General features: G+C 39.3%; 4 protein-coding genes across 4 annotated transcripts; 2 read left to right on the top strand and 2 right to left on the bottom strand.

The window, feature by feature from the left end:
- Nucleotides 1–701: 701 nt before the first annotated feature.
- Nucleotides 702–5648, bottom strand: LOC137729796 (kinesin-like protein KIN-14C). The gene is made up of 17 exons (XM_068468819.1): nucleotides 5443–5648; nucleotides 4992–5234; nucleotides 4723–4867; nucleotides 4370–4479; nucleotides 4124–4243; nucleotides 3806–4009; nucleotides 3405–3614; nucleotides 3233–3307; nucleotides 3002–3148; nucleotides 2793–2931; nucleotides 2580–2689; nucleotides 2083–2244; nucleotides 1796–2016; nucleotides 1556–1637; nucleotides 1355–1459; nucleotides 1148–1252; nucleotides 702–1042 (listed from the first exon to the last, which is right to left on the bottom strand). Exons 1-17 carry the CDS (start codon nucleotides 5485–5487, stop codon nucleotides 863–865), a joined length of 2403 nt encoding a protein of 800 aa, XP_068324920.1. The 5' UTR covers nucleotides 5488–5648; the 3' UTR covers nucleotides 702–862.
- A 1560-nt stretch (nucleotides 5649–7208) lies between these two features.
- Nucleotides 7209–8564, top strand: LOC137727241 (oxygen-evolving enhancer protein 3, chloroplastic-like). Its single transcript, XM_068466099.1, has 3 exons — nucleotides 7209–7586; nucleotides 7943–8238; nucleotides 8330–8564. The coding sequence occupies exons 1-3, from the start codon at nucleotides 7283–7285 to the stop codon at nucleotides 8426–8428; spliced, it is 699 nt and encodes a 232-aa protein (XP_068322200.1). The 5' UTR covers nucleotides 7209–7282; the 3' UTR covers nucleotides 8429–8564.
- Nucleotides 8565–12004: 3440 nt separating this feature from the next.
- LOC137727391 (putative F-box protein At1g47790) lies at nucleotides 12005–13267 on the bottom strand. Its single transcript, XM_068466259.1, has one exon. The coding sequence runs from the start codon at nucleotides 13218–13220 to the stop codon at nucleotides 12132–12134; it is 1089 nt and encodes a 362-aa protein (XP_068322360.1). The 5' UTR covers nucleotides 13221–13267; the 3' UTR covers nucleotides 12005–12131.
- Nucleotides 13268–15687: 2420 nt separating this feature from the next.
- On the top strand, nucleotides 15688–17226 carry LOC137727923 (probable transcription factor At1g61730). Its single transcript, XM_068466790.1, has one exon. The coding sequence runs from the start codon at nucleotides 15825–15827 to the stop codon at nucleotides 16983–16985; it is 1161 nt and encodes a 386-aa protein (XP_068322891.1). The 5' UTR covers nucleotides 15688–15824; the 3' UTR covers nucleotides 16986–17226.
- The last annotated feature ends 55 nt before the right edge of the window (nucleotides 17227–17281 follow it).

Below are 17281 nucleotides of genomic sequence, written 5' to 3'. Positions count from 1 at the left end.
ATGTTTTTGGACCCACCACCGTTATATAATGCAAACTATGGTATGATGATTTTGCCCCTTTACCCTCATTGGTAAGTTGACAAATTTTTTACAATTAAAATATATTAATTGTATCAATTTATAGTGTTAGACGGGAAATTCAAACTTAGTGCTTAGTGCATGGGAAAAAAAAAATTTAATTTTACTGATGACTAAATCTGTATGTTTGTCAAATAAATAAAAGACAATAAATAGTGAAAACTAAAAAAAAATTAGGGTACTTTTTCGGCTATTTATTGTGAGGATGTGAAGATTGTTTCTCATCAAAAAGCTAAGTAAAGTCAACGGCTTATAAAGAGTTGTGCTAGTATCTCTATAGCAAATCAATTTTAGAATGTAACATCAACTACTTTTATAGTATTCGAAATGCACGTGAAACCGAATAACACGTGAGTAGACATAAAAAGATGTAAAAATGGTTCCATATCAAAGAGTTAATGAAGTCTCAATGCACTGAACTACCTTATTGAGGTAAAATAGGACACACGGTGTTCTGGACTCATACAGCCGACCCAATTAGAGAGATTAAGATTTGTTGTTATTGTATTCAACTAACAAAGGAATATGCCAATCATTACTTGTGATAAGTGTTGATCCAATAAGGAATATTTTCTCATACAGCAATAAATCAAGTTACTGAAATAATAAATCTATATTTTGTCATAACTCATAAGCATAGAAAACAACGTACTGATCTCTCAGTACACGATACAAATCTACAAGTACAAATTTTGTAGTACCTTAAAGCACAAGATCTACAAAACACACCCTTTCCCACATACAGACGACAGCAACCAACCTCCAAACAGAAAAGATGACAAAGCTAGCCGTAACTTAAGCGATTATCTGCAGGTTTCATGGAGGTTTGCCTCCGAGGAATCCCAATTTCGCAAGCATTGACCCTAGCAGCAAATCGAAGTGAGCAGAGGGATTCCCCAACCGAAGAGGAATCCGGGGAGATGTTAACAACCATCAATGTTTTCGAATCTCCTCCCAAACAAGGCTGTTTATACATTAAATGAGATGTCATCCAACAATGTAACTACTACAATTCTTCAAGAACAAAGCAAGCTGCCATAATGGTAAAAATAATCAAAGATTACTATACCTGTAGAAGATATGTCAGTTTGGAGTTCCTAAAAGGAACATGGTCCTCCTTTTTCGCCAAAGCAAATATGACGTCGCTCAATGATGAGAGACTTTTGTTAATGGCCTGGTAGTTAATGTCATATTGTTAGCTAACCAATATAAAACTTGACAATATATTTACATCTATTCGGGAAAGAAGATTGGAGATTTTCAAGAAGAAACGAACCTGAGTCTCCTTCAAACGCTCTCCAGTTGCGCCGCTCCTTGATAGTCTTTCACTACCGGCAAGGTCAATAAGATTTAAGACCCCCTGGACTTGTTGTTCCGTGTTCTACCAAGGCAAGAAAGCATGTCAGTAATCAAACTTAAAAAGCGAATGAAAGATTGGTAAGGAAGAACAATAACATCACATCAGCGCAAAACAAACCTCATTAATCCCAGATATACGCAAGGTAAACACAAAATGGCTTCTCGAAGATTGCTCATTCATATGAGTCTTGCCTACAGACCTAAGAAATAGCATTCAAGAATGAACAGCCACATCAGATTTGATGTTTTGAAAACTTGACAGTAACATTGCTAAGTGCAGCCTTTCATATGAAAGTGACTCAAAATGAACTAACATATATGAAATATCACGACCGATTCGAATACTTTTGATGCATACCTGCTCTGTGCAGCCTGTTGTAAAAGAGATGAAATTTGGTTTATGTTGCAAACATCAACAATCGTTAGGTCAGAAACATATGTGTTTCCATTTGCATCATGCTTTATCGTGTACTGCTTTCCGCAAACACCATTTTCTATCTTTGACAAGTCTGCACTGCTTGAACGACCAGTGCATAACAAGTCACGAATGTTCTCATTGTATATTTCAAGCATCGAGGCCTGCACATATTTTGAAAGGACATTATAATTTGCAAACCTAAACAAACAAAAAACAAGTCATAGTACCTGCATTTTGTATTTCCAACCCTGGGCCTGAAGAGCTTGACTCGTTTGGAATATTTGCTCGAGGGAACGAGGTATTAAACCTTTTTGCTCTAGAGCATCTGGCCTGCCCATCATAGTATAAGTTTTTCCGGAACCTGTTTGACCATACGCAAATATGCAGACCTGAAAAAAATAATCAATATTTATTTTAGTGCATGCATTTGCCTGTATGAAAGGTAAAAGAATTCACCAAAGAAATTGGAAGCAGTTCTAATTCTAAAAACATAATCCATAAAATACTTAAAGGGGAAAGAAAAACGATCAGCACATAACCAAAATACACAAAATATTAAACACTGGCAGCTAATTCCTAAGGGCAAAAGTTATCTCGATTATGGACTCGGAAACCAAAATAATGGGAAGAAAAAGTGTTACGGTTTAAGGTGCCAAAAAAAAAAAATTCAGTCCAATGAACATTTAATTCCTTTAAAAACACATGAACAAGATTCAACTTATACCTTGTAGCCATCAAGTGCACTTTGTACAAGTTGCGATATTTCCACAAAAACATCTTGTTGGGAAGTCTCGTGGTGAAACACTTTGTCAAATGTGAAATTAAATTTTTGGCCTGCAAACATTTATAGTGGAATTAGATTAAAATAACTAAGTAAAGTGGTGTACACTTATATTTTAAACTAATTAAAGTAAAAAATTATTAGACATGCCCGTACCACTCTGTACCAAGTCGAGGCCTCTGCCAAGAGATTCTGTTCCTGTAGGATAAGAAACTACAGGGGCGTCTGTTGCATTGGCATCGTCAGGTAGCAATGGACGCACTCGACAGAACACCCTAATATTACCTTTTAATTCCTATTAAAGAAAAAGATTAGTACCCTGAAATCTTATTAACTCTATAACATGTTAAGCATAGTAAAATTACCAGAATAGTGTTATGTAACTTTTTCCTTAACTTCTCTCCTTCCAGTATTTGCAGCTCTGATTCAGCCAGACGATTTTGTAACTCCTGTACGACTCTCTTATGTTCTTCAAATTCTGTCAATGTTTCTGAAGCGGATTGACTGACCATCTAAGAGAAAGTAAACAGTAGATGTTAACTTATAAATTGACAGGTAGAAGCAACATTTTAAAACCCCAACTGAATTCATATCACCTTCAATTTGTCATTTGCAGCATTTAGCTCATGCCTTAATGTATCTATCTCCTGTTTCTGAGATGAATCTCTTTCCTAAAAAAGCATGCCCACAATATTAAAAAGTTGATACAGCGGGAAATCATGAAATAAAATAAAAAAACTAAAACAAAATAAAGAATCTAATATGAACCTCCAAGGCTTTTGATTTTCTCATCAATCTATCTAACTCTTCACACGACATCTCAGTGTTTTCCTTGTACTTCACCACTTGATCCCTCAAATCTTGAATCTCTCTTGCATGGCGATCACGGTCATCTCTAACTTGTTGCAGTTCCCCACGAAGGCATTTGATTTCATTATCTAATAATTCCTTCTGCTTTAATGTTTCGTCCAGTGAGGCCTGCACGCAAATCATGTACATACAGTCAAAGGGCGTGTTATATTATTGGATTTCAGGCAAATAAATGGGTCATTTCCCAAGAACACTGTCTCTCAGTTGACAAAAAAATTGAACTAGGATATATATAGGGTGGTGAAAGGTGAAAAAAAAGTATATATCATCAACACAAGGATTGCTGCACAGATACGTACTGTTACTTTAGTCAACTCATCTTGCAATGCCTTATTGTGAACCCTCAAATTGCTAAGCGTCTCCAGAACTGTCCTTTTCTCATCTTCAACTCGTTTGAGAGACTCGGTGGCAGTTTCAAGATCTTTTTGGAGTTTGCTATTGTACTGTTGTAGACTCTTGTTGTACTCTTGTGCTCGATTATATAAATCCTGATACGAAGAAACCTGCAGCGGCACAATTTTAGAAACATTACCGAATGCAAATTTTGATAAACCGGAGGGGAATTCGGAAAAGAATAGGTAATATGCAGAAGGAAGAGAAAAATCTGACTATATTACCTTCTTGTCTGCAACTAATTTCTCCTCCCGCACTATTTCAAGCTTCTGTGAGAGAGAAGCTTGCAACTTCTCAGCAGCATCCCTTGCTTCCTTTTCACTTCTGTGACTAGCCATCGCATCCTGAATGTCAAACAAAAGGATGAAAATAAATATGCGAAGAAAAGACCCAGGAACAAAAAAACCAAAAGCAGGAATGACAATCATATCACAAAAATTAGTGTGTAACTGCATGACTGGAAACCTTACCAACTTCTCTGATTCTTCTTTCGCAAGTTTCTCTTCTAAAGTAGCTATATTTTCCCTCAGCTTTGAATTTACAGCATTGAGCTCGTCGACCTTGTTTTTCATCTCCACCTCTTAAAAATAAACAAATTGAACACATATTACAAATCTGTTCCTTTGAACAAAATCTCTTAAATATCATAACCACATAGGTTCACTTGTAACAAAAGCACGATACTACTTGACAAATGACTTGAGATTTCCATCTGAAAACTCTATAATACTTAATATACCGCCACATATAAGCAATTCATCGGTTAGTTACGAAGTTATGTCACTCCAACAGACAATGGCATGAATAAAGAATAAAGAAATACCAGTATCCGCGCATTTTTTTTCTGCAGAAGCCAATGCATTCCGTAGTTTTTCCTCCTCGAGAATATGGCCTTCCTCAACTTCCTGCAACCATTTGATGCATAGCTTCAGCCTCTTACTATAATCAGCTAACTGCTCAGCTTTCCCCTGCCATATGACCAGATAAAAAAACGTTATAAAAAAAAAAAAAAAAAAAAAACATCAATTCAGATTTCAAAACAAGCACCCAAGAAAGCCCTATTTATTAAAACAATTGGGGTGAGAAATAAACCTTATGATCAAATTTCTTCACTTTTAACTTCTCAATCAACAACGCCTCGACTTCTTCCTTCGTAAACTCAACATTGGCACACTCTGATCCCTCCACACTGCCTATATCGCTTGTACCTGCTGCGTCTTGCTTAACAACAGCGAGTGGTGGTCGTTGGCGGCCCATACTACTCGGTACCTCCGGTTTTCTTGTTTCGATTCTCCGCCGCTTGTCTAAGGGAACTTCATCAAGACTACTCTTTTTCTACACAAAACAAAAAACTCACCATTACAATCCCCCATCTGAAACCTTTATTTACACAATCCTACATAACCATTAATTTTCAACCAACCCCAAAAGTCATTTCATACATTTTTCTTCCATTCTGAACCCAAAACAACAAAATCATCACCCACCGAATTAAGCAAACAAAATTAAAACTGAAAATTTTAATTCTTTTATTCTCACTTACAGAAAACGGGCTCCGAGGAGCCCTGTTTTGGTTGCGAGACGCCATTAATCAGGTTCCGCTTCTTAGCTGCCGATCTGGTGGAGCCGACGGTCGGATATAAGGGTGTGACGTTGAATTTGCAGAGTTGATTGGTGAAATCGAATTGGGGATTTGGCGGAAGATAGGGCTCGAGAGTTGGAGAAGAGTGTCTGAGAGAAAAAGGAGAGAGAGACAGAGAATGAAAATTTGAAATTGGATCTGGCGGTACAAACATTAACACGCTCTTCCAAAAGGACGTTGGTGATTATATGGGCCGGGCCGGGCCGGTTTATGCGGGTTTCAAAGGGCCAAGTTACTTAATGAATTACGGTTTTAAAAGCCCAATCAATTGCATTATGACACTTGATCATCCAGGTCATGTTCAAATCACACTAAAAAACTATTCATCTTCTAATACCGTTCCTAAATCATCCCTAACTCTACATTTGTTTGTGGTTAATGGTATAGAACCCGGATCCCAATATCCTAAGCCTAGGGATCAAATCATATGGGCTGTTGAAATTAGATCAAAAAGCTACAAACATGAGGCCCCTTTAAAGTTATAATAATTGTAACTGTTGGATCAAATTTTAACGTCCCGGATTAAATGATCCCTAGACTTAGGATATTGGGATGGTATAAAGTCAAAAATGCCACCAAATAATTGAAATTTGTAAAGCGGATAAGCAACACCAAAAGACTAAACAAAAGAGAAATAACAGACTAAAAAGTACGAAGAACCGCATTTTCACCTGTCATGTGTTGTAATTTTGGACCCTTTTGGATGCTGTTCCATACAGTATAGAGACTAAAACTTAGAAGGCTTCAATCGGGAGAGGAATTTAAGTAAGTTGCATTCGAATATCGCTATTTGAAAACTAAAATGAAACGAAGCATTTTCATTAATTATTTAATATTTTTTTTCCTTTTTCTTGTTCGAATTGGATTTAGTATTTTGACATAAAACCTAGATTTGCATCGCTAGTAATTCATTGAATAGAATTTCAAATTTCATTAATTCTGGAAGACATTTAAATTTGGATTTAACACATAAATGGCAAATTCATCTATAACTTATTTGGTATAGGACTATACACTATATGAGATTTTGACAAAAAATTGAACTTGAAAGTAGATGGACATGATGATTCCTCTTAATTAATTTATTTTTGTTCAGAGTTTTAAAGAACTTTCATACAATGAGTATGTCGTTGTGGCAGTATCTAAAGTCCATTACGCATTGACATATGAAAACTCTAACGCATGAGTACAAGTGAGTTGGAAAACGTCATAATCACAGTGTAGGTGAATTTCTCTTAAAATTTTCATTAATCAGAATTCAATATGACACTATGCAAGGCGCTCTCGTTATTATGATTTAAACGAAGTATAGTTTAATGCCTTTGTGAATTTTAACTTTTAGATGCTAAAAAAATTTCTCTCGTACCGCCAAGTTTCCAAATAAAATATAGACAATGTTTCATTTTAATCTTTCAACTTGAAATGAATGGTATTATGTAGCTAGAAAGACTAATAACATCATTGTGATAATCTCAAGGAGTCCACGTATCAGAATGACAGAGTACTAGTTGGAACATTATCCAGCTTGTCAAATAGAAAATGCAACGAGGAACACTTGTCAAATCCCAATTGGCTAATAACCATATCCAATTTATCCAACAAGAAAATGGCAGATAAGGTCCTTGCCCAAGACCACTCTACATCGCATAAGCATAGAACAAAACATATGATTTCTACATTTCTGCCACTGAAAACTGATAATTGTTAAAAAAACAAATAAAAAGTTAAGGAGGTTAAGAAAATGGCACAAGCTATGGCTTCAATGGCTGGCCTGCACGGTTCCTCCCAGGCAGTTTTGGAGGGCAGCCTCCACCTAAGCAGCTCATCACGCTTGAACACGGTCAGCAGCACCGGCAGGGTAGCCGTGGCGAGGTACGGGCTCACCATTAGAGCCCAGCAAGTGCCTTCAGAGCCCGAAACTAGTCGTAGGGCCGTGCTTGGTCTCGTCGCAGTTGGTCTGGCCTCCGGGTCATTTGTCCAAGCTGTGCTTGCCGAGGCTAAGCCCATCAAAGTCGGTCCTCCTCCACCTCCCTCCGGCGGATTGCGTAAGACCCTCACTCTTGACCTTGTCGCTATTTTCAGTCTTAGCATGGCAATTGCATTAGAATACTAAAACATAATATAGAAACCTGTTACATGGAAAATGTACAATGTTTTAGGACTCGTTTGAGACTGTTTCTGTAGAAGCACTTTTGCTCATAAGCGTTGTTTTTATTAGAAACACAAAATTTCAAATGCTTATTTCAAAAGCACTATTTTGATTGCAGAATTAAACATTGGAATTGGATTTGCAACACATCATGTTTAGTTTGATCTGAATCATTGAGAATATGAAGTGCATGAATTGTTTATTGGGTGCGTTGATGAACTCATGAAGGTGAATTTGTTTTTGTTGTGGCAGCTGGAACCCTAAACTCGGATGAGGCAAGAGACCTTGACCTGCCGTTGAAGGAGAGGTTCTTCCTCCAACCGCTCACTCCGGCTCAGGCTGCCGCGCGGGCAAAGGAGTCAGCCAAGGAAATTGTAGCTGTCAAGGAGTTCATTGACAAAAAGGCATGGCCCTACGTCCAGAACGATCTTCGTCTCAGAGCCTCGTATCTCCGTTATGACCTCAAGACCGTCATTTCTGCCAAACCTAAGGGCGAGAAGGAGCCCCTCAAGGAACTCGCTGGAAAGCTCTTCAAAGACATTGACGGCGTAAGTTCACCATGTGACATACACGTCTTTTACTTGACATAGATTTTGGTTTGCATTGATTCATGTACTTTTGTTTTGTGTCTGGGGACAGTTGGACCATGCAGCGAAGATCAAGAGCACCCCGGAAGCAGAGAAGTACTACGCCGCGACCGTATCTTCCCTCAGTGATGTTCTTGCAAAGCTTGGTTAAACCCTAAAAGGGATTAATGTATTTGATGTATAAGGCTTTTTAAGAGCTTTGTTTGACTGTTTGTGAGATCAAATTGTTCGGATGCTATTTGGGGGAAATCTAGTGATATTTAAATGTCGTTATTTCTGCATAAAAATCGTGAACATATTCTTTTGTTTTCCACATAAAAAGATGCAGTGAAAACACTGGTGTAACAAAAAAGGTTCAAAATTCTTAAGATGAACATGAAGTTTCTAACAGCAAAAGACGTTAAGGGCTCCCTCTGCTATATCAGCAACCGCTAGACGGTTACCCCAAAGGTAAAACGAAACTTGTTTCAAATCTGATAGAATTGTTAAAAGTACAACACCAGCCCAAATAATAAAGATTGGCCCATGATGAAGAAACAAAGGAGAAAGCATTCATATGCTAGAATCTTCTAGCATAAGTGTGTCGGTGGGAACAAGCTAGAATTGTCTAGCTATTATAACAAATGTGTGTGTGTAATAATATGCTAGAGAATTCTAGCATCATTTAAGTCGGCAAGGCTAATATGCAAAGCCTAGGTTGGCGTAGTGTGTGCATGATCATGCACTAGAAAATTCTAGAGAGGCCATATGTCGGCAAACATGCCTATAAATATGTATGCATGTGTGTTGGTAAGAAACCAACCAAGCAAGCTTGTAAGCAAGCAAGCGAGAGTGAGAAGAAAGAATAGTCTTGTAAGAGTGTGAGTGCTCTAGAGTTTGTCTCTAAAAAGTGAGAGAGTGTCATAGCTTCTCAAGAGTGTCTTTGATAGTTTGTGTTGTAATATTTTGTTTGTGTAATACAAGTAATTTGTTTACTTGTATTGTCTCTCTAACACTTGTGTTAGAGTTGTGTACTCTAAGTTTTCATCCCAACAAGAATCCCTCCCAGAAAAGTACTGGTGATTAAATATTCACTCCACAAATCAAGAGAATGAACTTCTACGTACAAATCGTGTCCATCTTATAAACTTTCGGGTAAATACAAAACCCCTCCTTCGCTATATCTGCATGAACAAAATTCTGCTTGATCCACCACCAGTTTGCCCTGTTTTAACAAATTCTGGTTTGGATGTTTCAAGCATCTCCAATTGACATCCTTCCCGATCGAGATCACAAACAAATGTCACTTCAATTCACTCACGAGTGAGTGAACTGAAAACAGCATCTATTTGTACGACATGTTCATGTTCAGAAGACAAATTTTTTGCATCGATGTAGCAATTGGCATAACTAAAAGGTTCAAGCTCAAATTGCTCTTCAAAGACACCACAGGCAGCCACAACAAAATCGAGTGATAGTATCAAAGGGAAGCTCTGGTAATCGTTGCTTCGGCACCTCTTCTTCTTCGGTAGCAACACATTGTCCCATTGTATTGGACATGGGATTAATTCAAAGCTAGAATGACAAAACAAAATTAACAAATCCAAATCAGAATTAGAAAAAAAGTACGAAGGAGACCCTCGGTTACTATTACGCTAGTCATGAATTCAAATACACAGTTTTGATGCAAACTAGGGAAAATTCAACCACTCCCACACAAGTTTTGGTCACCAAAACATTAAGAGCTTCTAGCTATGTTTCCACATGACGCGACAAATTCGAGAAAATATGTTTTGCAATTTTGCCACTCTAGTTTTTTTAACATATTGATGCGCAAAATTTAAAATATTCGACAATATTGAATACTCCGCCACTTCAAGTGTATGAAGACAAAACGTTGCAGCTTATGTAACTAAAAGGTTTCAAACTGCTCCTAAAGAGTAACAAAGCAAGATTGTCTAAGATGAACATGAAGTAAACAAGATTCTCTAAGATGACATCGTCTCGCTTTCTGTTCTCATTCCCTTCAAACTCATCAGGCTTGGCATATATACAGTAAACTTTCTATCCCCAACCTGTGTTTTCATGATCAACTTCTCAATGTTCTCCAATTTCATCATATACAAAACTTTCATCTCCAACATGAAACTTGATTATACTTATATCACGATGAACCATGGCAATAACGACCTGATCCTTCCAAAGTGGGTTGTCCTTTAAAATTTTCAGGGGAATGATGATCTTGGTTCCACTCCATTTGTGCTCTTTATAGTCTTCTAACAGAAAGACATGAAGGGCTCCCTCTGGTATATCAGAAACCGCTAGACAGTCATAGAAAAAACGGAACTTGTTGCAAATCTGAGAAAACTCTTTCGGGCGAAGTAGTAGTGGTGAAGCATTCACTCCACAAATCAAGAGAAGGAACTTCTAGGTACAAATCATGTCCAATCTGTTAGAATTTCAGGTAAATGAACAATCCCTCCATCCTTATCTGAAGTGAAAAATGTTGTTCCACCACCATTCTGTCATGTTCCAAAAAGTTTTGGTTTGGTTGTTTCAAGGATCTCTATTTGTCATCCTTCCCTACCGTTAGAACTTCAAATCCTAAGTGCATTGCCTCTCAATTGAGAGAATGAACACATACCACTTTACATTCATGAGTGAGTGAATTGAAAATGATGTCCATTTGTACGACACTCTCATGTGCATCGGGCAAGTAAAGTACTTGGCGGGTTGCAGGATTTCTGATCCGACAAACTTGAGAAGAACCACTCTTCTCCAGAAACAAGCCAGCATAATGGCTTTCAATGTTGAAATTATAATCCGTAGGAAGCCACTCGTAACAGGCCAGGCTCTCATGTTTTGTGATAAACTCATAGTCCTGACCAATCAACAAACACCATAACTTGCACACACTTGAACCTAACCAAAGACTCTAAATTCCAGCTCAAAATCTCAACGATAATCTCAAAGGGAAGCTCCGATGCTTCTGGTCGCACCACTCGTTTACTGTATCAGAAAGTTAACTGAAGTCATCTTCAGAGGGTATAAATCTTTATTTTATCAGTGGAAGAGGTTGATGGGAAACAAAATTATTGAAAGAACAAGACCCTTTGGGATTCAATAATACTTGTTTGGAATAATTTGTATAAAAACCCTAGTGCTGAATTCCAGAAAGGTTCTGGAAAAATGTTCTAAAACCAAAACATACAACTTTCGAATCACCAAAATTCCATTTAAATGACTGAAAAGAAGAAAAGCAGAAAAAAAAAGTTGAGAGAGATGAATTTTACCGTGATCTAAATTCCATGATAACACCTTGGCCCGCAAGTTTTTTTTTGTCAAACTATAGGTTTTGTTAGAGTAGATGTTAGATTAGCCACCAACGGGGTTCGAATCCATGCCGTCATGCAAGGACTCAACTCCTTTCCACCACTTAATGTGGTAAAGGCCCGCAAGTTTACTATTTAGAGGTTTTTAGACAAGAAATTCTGGTAGGGGGACTCTCCTGTATATGTTTCACGACACTTAGGCTTGTAGGGTTGTTTTTAATTTAGCTAGAAAACTAAAAATTAGCAACTGGTACAACTAAATTAAAAGTCTTGTTTTTACTTCAAAAGTGCGTCGACGTTGAAGAAGTCCAAGGGAACATTTAAGGGTTTCTAGCTATGTTTCCACATGACATGACAAAACTCAGCAAAACATGTAATGTAATCTTGGCACAAGTGCTATGTTACAACAGGTGTGGCTAAAAAGTTCAAACTTCCCCTTGGAGAGCAGCATAAACTGTAACACAAACAATCTAAAAAGATGAACAGAAAGACGAGATTTTGCAAACAAGGAATCCATGTGGAGTGAAAATACACATCATTGCTCTAGCCTTGTGCTCCTTTAATTTCTGGTGTCATTTCCTTGAGAGTCATGAGGGTTGACTTAAGTCGAGGTATTCGTTCCTTCAAGGATTCTAAATTGGCAAAAACCTTAACAGTCTTTTTCTCAATGTCATATGAAATAAGTTGTTCTCCGTTTAGAAACACGAGTTGATTTGAACGACCTTGTATAAGTACAAGTTTATCCGTCAAAATTGTGTCGTCAACCTCTAAATTTTTCAAGGGAAAGATGATCTTGTTTTGACTCCATTTGTGCTCTTTGAAGTCTACTAACACCAAGATGTGAAGGTCCCCCCCTACTATATCAGCAATGGCAGGACGATTATCCCAAAGAAAAGGCCAGAGATTCTCCAAATCTATGAAAGCTCCTTGAGGCAGAGTAGTAGTGGTGAGACGTTCACTCCACAGATCAAGAGAATGAATTTGTAAGCACAACTTACGTCCCTCGGTTATAATTTCGGGTAAGTGAAGAGCCCATTCAACCTTATCTGCCCCACAACGAGATTGTTTCAGCACCGGTTTGCCTCGTCCCAGCCAATTCTTGTTTTGTTTGTGCAAAGGTCTCCACATTTCATCCTTTCCGATTGTTATCACTTCAATACCTACCTGTTCCCGTGCCGTATCGAAATAGACACGGAACACTTTACACTCACCAGTGAGTGAATTCAAACCGAGGTCCATTAATTCTTTGGAACCCTCGTCGTGTGCATCAGGCAAGTAGAGCACTTTGCAGGTCGCAGGATTTCTAATGCGGCAAACTTGAGATGTTGTGCTCTTCTCCAAGGACAAGCCAGAACAGTAACCTTTGAGCTCAAACTTTTTATCACTAACAGTGACAATCGATTTGTTTTCCCATTCGCAATGATAATAAGGTGAGAGGATGCAACGGGTCCGATCGCTATGCTTTGCAATGAACTTGTAGTCTTGAAGCAACAAAAACCATTGCTTGCACACGCACTTGAATCTCAACAAAGACAACACAGGAAGCCAACTCAAAATCTCACTGATAATTTCAAAAGGAAGCTCCGACGATACCTGTGTCGGCCTTTTTCTTCTTTGGTAGTAACACATCATTGTCGATCTCAATATATTTCAAGGACACTAGAAGAACACGAGCACGAGAGATTCAAAGCTAGAGTGACAGAGAACAAATCCCAAATCAGAATTAGAACAAGAAGGTTAATATTAAGCTAGCTAGTCAATTGATATGCACAGAGTTTTGATATTTACACAAGCCCTAGATTTGAAACCAAAACCCTAATTCCTAAGGTTTAAGAATAACCTAGCTTTAATCAAAGCCCTGGCTTTGAAACCAAAACCCTAATTCCTGAGGTTTAAGAATAACCTAGCTTTGATTCAAAGCCCTAGCTTCGAAACCAAAACCCTAATTCCTAAGGTAACAAAGCCCTAGCTTCGAAACCAAAACCCTAATTCCTAAGGTAACCTAGCTTTGAATTCAAAGCCCTAGCTTTGAATCAAAAGACCGTAAAGAAGAAGGGCTTAGAAAAAATAAGAAAAGAAATTACCTGAATTCCACAAATTTGACTTGAGGTTTGCATCCTCTATAATCTATGAGAATTTTGGAATGTCTTTTAAGCTATATGTTAAAGACATATATGGGTCAGTGGGCCACTACCAATCATACGGGATATCGATACAATTAAGCGTGAAACCATTTAATACAAGTTGTAATTATTGTGTAATTAAGATGGCCGATGTGGGACAACTTTTACATTATTCAACGCATACAAGGTTAATAAAATCAAGAAAGTGGCGTCCAAATGATGAATATATAAGAGAAATATATGCACAAATAAAATTAATGAAATAAGAAATTCACCGTGAACATAATTTCACAAACTTCTATAGGTTTTGGTGGACAAGATTAGATGTGGCAAATCAACACATTGAGTTGTTAATAAGTACCCATCAAGATCCATTTAGTTTCATTTCATCTTACACCATCGTCATCACTACCAATCTCACCTATATATTACAGTAATATCAAATTAAACAAATTTTAACGAGTACCTATTAACAATCGAATGTGTTAATTTTGCCACCTGTAGACAAGACTAATAGAACAAAGAAGGATAATTACTCGATTCACTGTTTATATTTGCCCCCTCCCAATCAATTCAAAACAAGCTGCAGCCATTAAAATAAGCTGCTATGTGGTAAAGCAACTCTGTATTTTGATTTCTAGAAGATGCAAATTAATTCAACAACTGATTTAAATAATTAATCGCGTTTCGATATTGATCTTCGTGTAAAATTTTTTTTTTTAATATTTCGATAAATTGTCAAGTGAATGATCACGTTATCATTTTTTAGAGGTATTTTTATCAAATCACCTTCTCTATTTCACGAAATATATTGACAGATTTTTTTCAAAAAAACTAAAATGATTTACAATAGAAAAAATCAGAGACCATTTGTAACATCCCACATCGCCCAGGGGAGTGATCCTTATATATATATTCTCATCTCTACCTAGCACGAGGCCTTTTGGGAGCTCACTGGCTTCGGATTCCGTAGGAACTCCGAAGTTAAGCGAGAAAGGGGCTAGAGCAATCCCATGATGGGTGACCCACTGGGAAGTTGCTTGTGAGTTCCCAAAAACAAAACCGTGAGGGAATGGTAAGCCCAAAGCGGACAATATCGTGCTACGGTGGTGGAGCGGGCCCAGGAAGTGATCCGCCCCGGGCGGGGATGTGACAATTTGGTATCAGAGCCTAACCCTGGTCGCGAGTGTGCCGACGAGGACGTCGGACCCCTAAGGGAGGTGGATTGTAACATCCCACATCGCCCAGGGGAGTGATCCTTATATATATATATTCTCATCTCTACCTAGCACGAGGCCTTTTGGGAGCTCACTGGCTTCGGATTCCGTAGGAACTCCGAAGTTAAGCGAGAAAGGGGCTAGAGCAATCCCATGATGGGTGACCCACTGGGAAGTTGCTCGTGAGTTCCCAAAAACAAAACCGTGAGGGAATGGTAAGCCCAAAGCGGACAATATCGTGCTACGGTGGTGGAGCGGGCCCAGGAAGTGATCCGCCCCGGGCCGGGTTGAAGTTGCTCGTGAGTTCCCAAAAACAAAACCGTGAGGGAATGGTAAGCCCAAAGCGGACAATATCGTGCTACGGTGGTGGAGCGGGCCCAGGAAGTGATCCGCCCCGGGCCGGGATGTGACAACCATCATGGGATTGCTCTAGCCCCTTTCTCGCTTAACTTCGGAGTTCCTACGGAATCCGAAGCCAGTGAGCTCCCAAAAGGCCTCGTGCTAGGTAGAGATGAGAATATATATATATAAGGATCACTCCCCTTGGCGATGTGGGATGTTACACCATTGATATCGATTTTCATTGTTGAAGACCAAAACGAGGAGTTGTGTTGTTCTCGGTAATCATTTTGACTAAAAGTATTTTCATAATATTGTTTGATGACTTCATCCAATCGAAGGGTCAGCAATAAAAGGTAACGGAGCAAATAAAAGGTCACTGTATCGTTCGCACACAGTGCTACTTTCCAAGGTGCTTGACATCCTCAACTTCCACGCGGTGACTTTTATTTGCCGTTTTCGCGCACACAAATTCCCCTAAAAGAAAAAGGTCAGTCTTTCAAGTGCCCGGTTCGAATCCCTAATTTCCCAAAAACCCTAAATCTCCATCTCTTCCCATGGCTCCCAAGCGCCCATCTCCGCTGGACGAACCCCCGGCAGCTTCTTCGGCGGAGGATGAGGAAGTCTCGTCGGAAGAAGAAGGGGAAGAGGAGGAATCCGGATCTGGGTCGGATTCCGAACCCGAAGAGCCACTGCCTCCGAAGATCTCGTCTTCCGCACCGGTTTCCGAGAAAAAGCCGCCATCCAAGAAACCGGACTCCTCCGCCGCCAATTCGAAGAAGGAGTCTTCATCCTCTGGTTCCGAGGCCGATTCCGATTCCGATGTGGATAAGGATTTGGTGGTGAAGCCGATTGCCTCGAAGCCAATGGAAGAGACGCCGAAGACAAAGAAGCCCAGATCAAGGCCCGCGGCTACTGCTACGCCGGTGGTGAAATCTGGGTCGAAACGGCCGAGCGAGACCGAGCTCAAGGATTCAAAGCGGCTCAAGAAGAAGGAACCGGACCAGCTCGAGGAGGAAGCGAAGAAGTCCAAGCTGTTCCAGAGGATTTGGAGCGATGAGGATGAGATAATTATCTTGAAAGGCATGGTTGATTACACCACCAAGAAAGGGGCGGACCCGTATTCCGATATGGGTGCCTTCCATGAATTTATCAAGAAATCGCTGAAGGTTGATGTGAACAAAAACCAATTGCAAGATAAGATTCGTCGGCTGAAGAAGAAGTATGCGACCAATGTGAAGAAGAAGAAGTTTAATCCTACTAAAGCTCATGACCAGAAGGTGTTTGACTTGTCCAAGAAGGTATGGGGTAGCAGCAGTAGCGGGGAAGGGTCGAGTGGTGTCAGCGGGCTGTCTGAACAGTCAAAGTCTAATGGGAAAGCTAGGAATACCAAGACTCTCGCTTCGATTAGAGCTAATAGTTTGAGCTCACCGGAGCCGCCAAAGGAGGCTGTGAAGGTGGATTTGGGTCTGAACCCGTGCTCTTCGGAAAGTTTGAGTGAGGTGATTGGGTTTGACAAGGGTTTCGGCGAGCTGGGGTTGCCGGAGGGTTTGGTGAAGCAGGGTTTGGAGTTGATTGGAGGGCCCAAGCGAGCTGAGTTGAAGGAGAAATGGAGGAAGCTGCATGTTGCTGAATTGGAGCTTTTTGTGAAGCGGTCCGAGTTAATGAGGGATCAGACGAAGGTGATTCTGGAGGCTTTAAATTCATCCGACCATTAGAATGTTGGATCAGGTATAGCAAGTCGAGATGCTTGTGTTGATGTCTAGAAAGACCATGTTTTAAGGTTTTAGTAATTGTTAATTAAGAATTCTGTAGCATTTAGTTGCTAAGTTTGTCTATTAGATCTTTGCTCGGATAATGGCTGGCCATCGGTGTCTTCCTATGTGTTTATTTGAGGTTATTATTGTGGCAGAGTGGTATCTTTTGTTTCCATCGAGTATCTATTATTCCGCTGTGTTATGTTGCTGTCTCTGATAATGTTAAGCAGGGTTACATAATGCTTTGGTGAATCAGT

This window comes from Pyrus communis, chromosome 3, assembly GCF_963583255.1.
Source record: "Pyrus communis chromosome 3, drPyrComm1.1, whole genome shotgun sequence".
NCBI lineage: Eukaryota > Viridiplantae > Streptophyta > Magnoliopsida > Rosales > Rosaceae > Pyrus > Pyrus communis.
This window is presented reverse-complemented; position numbering and strand designations above follow the sequence as displayed.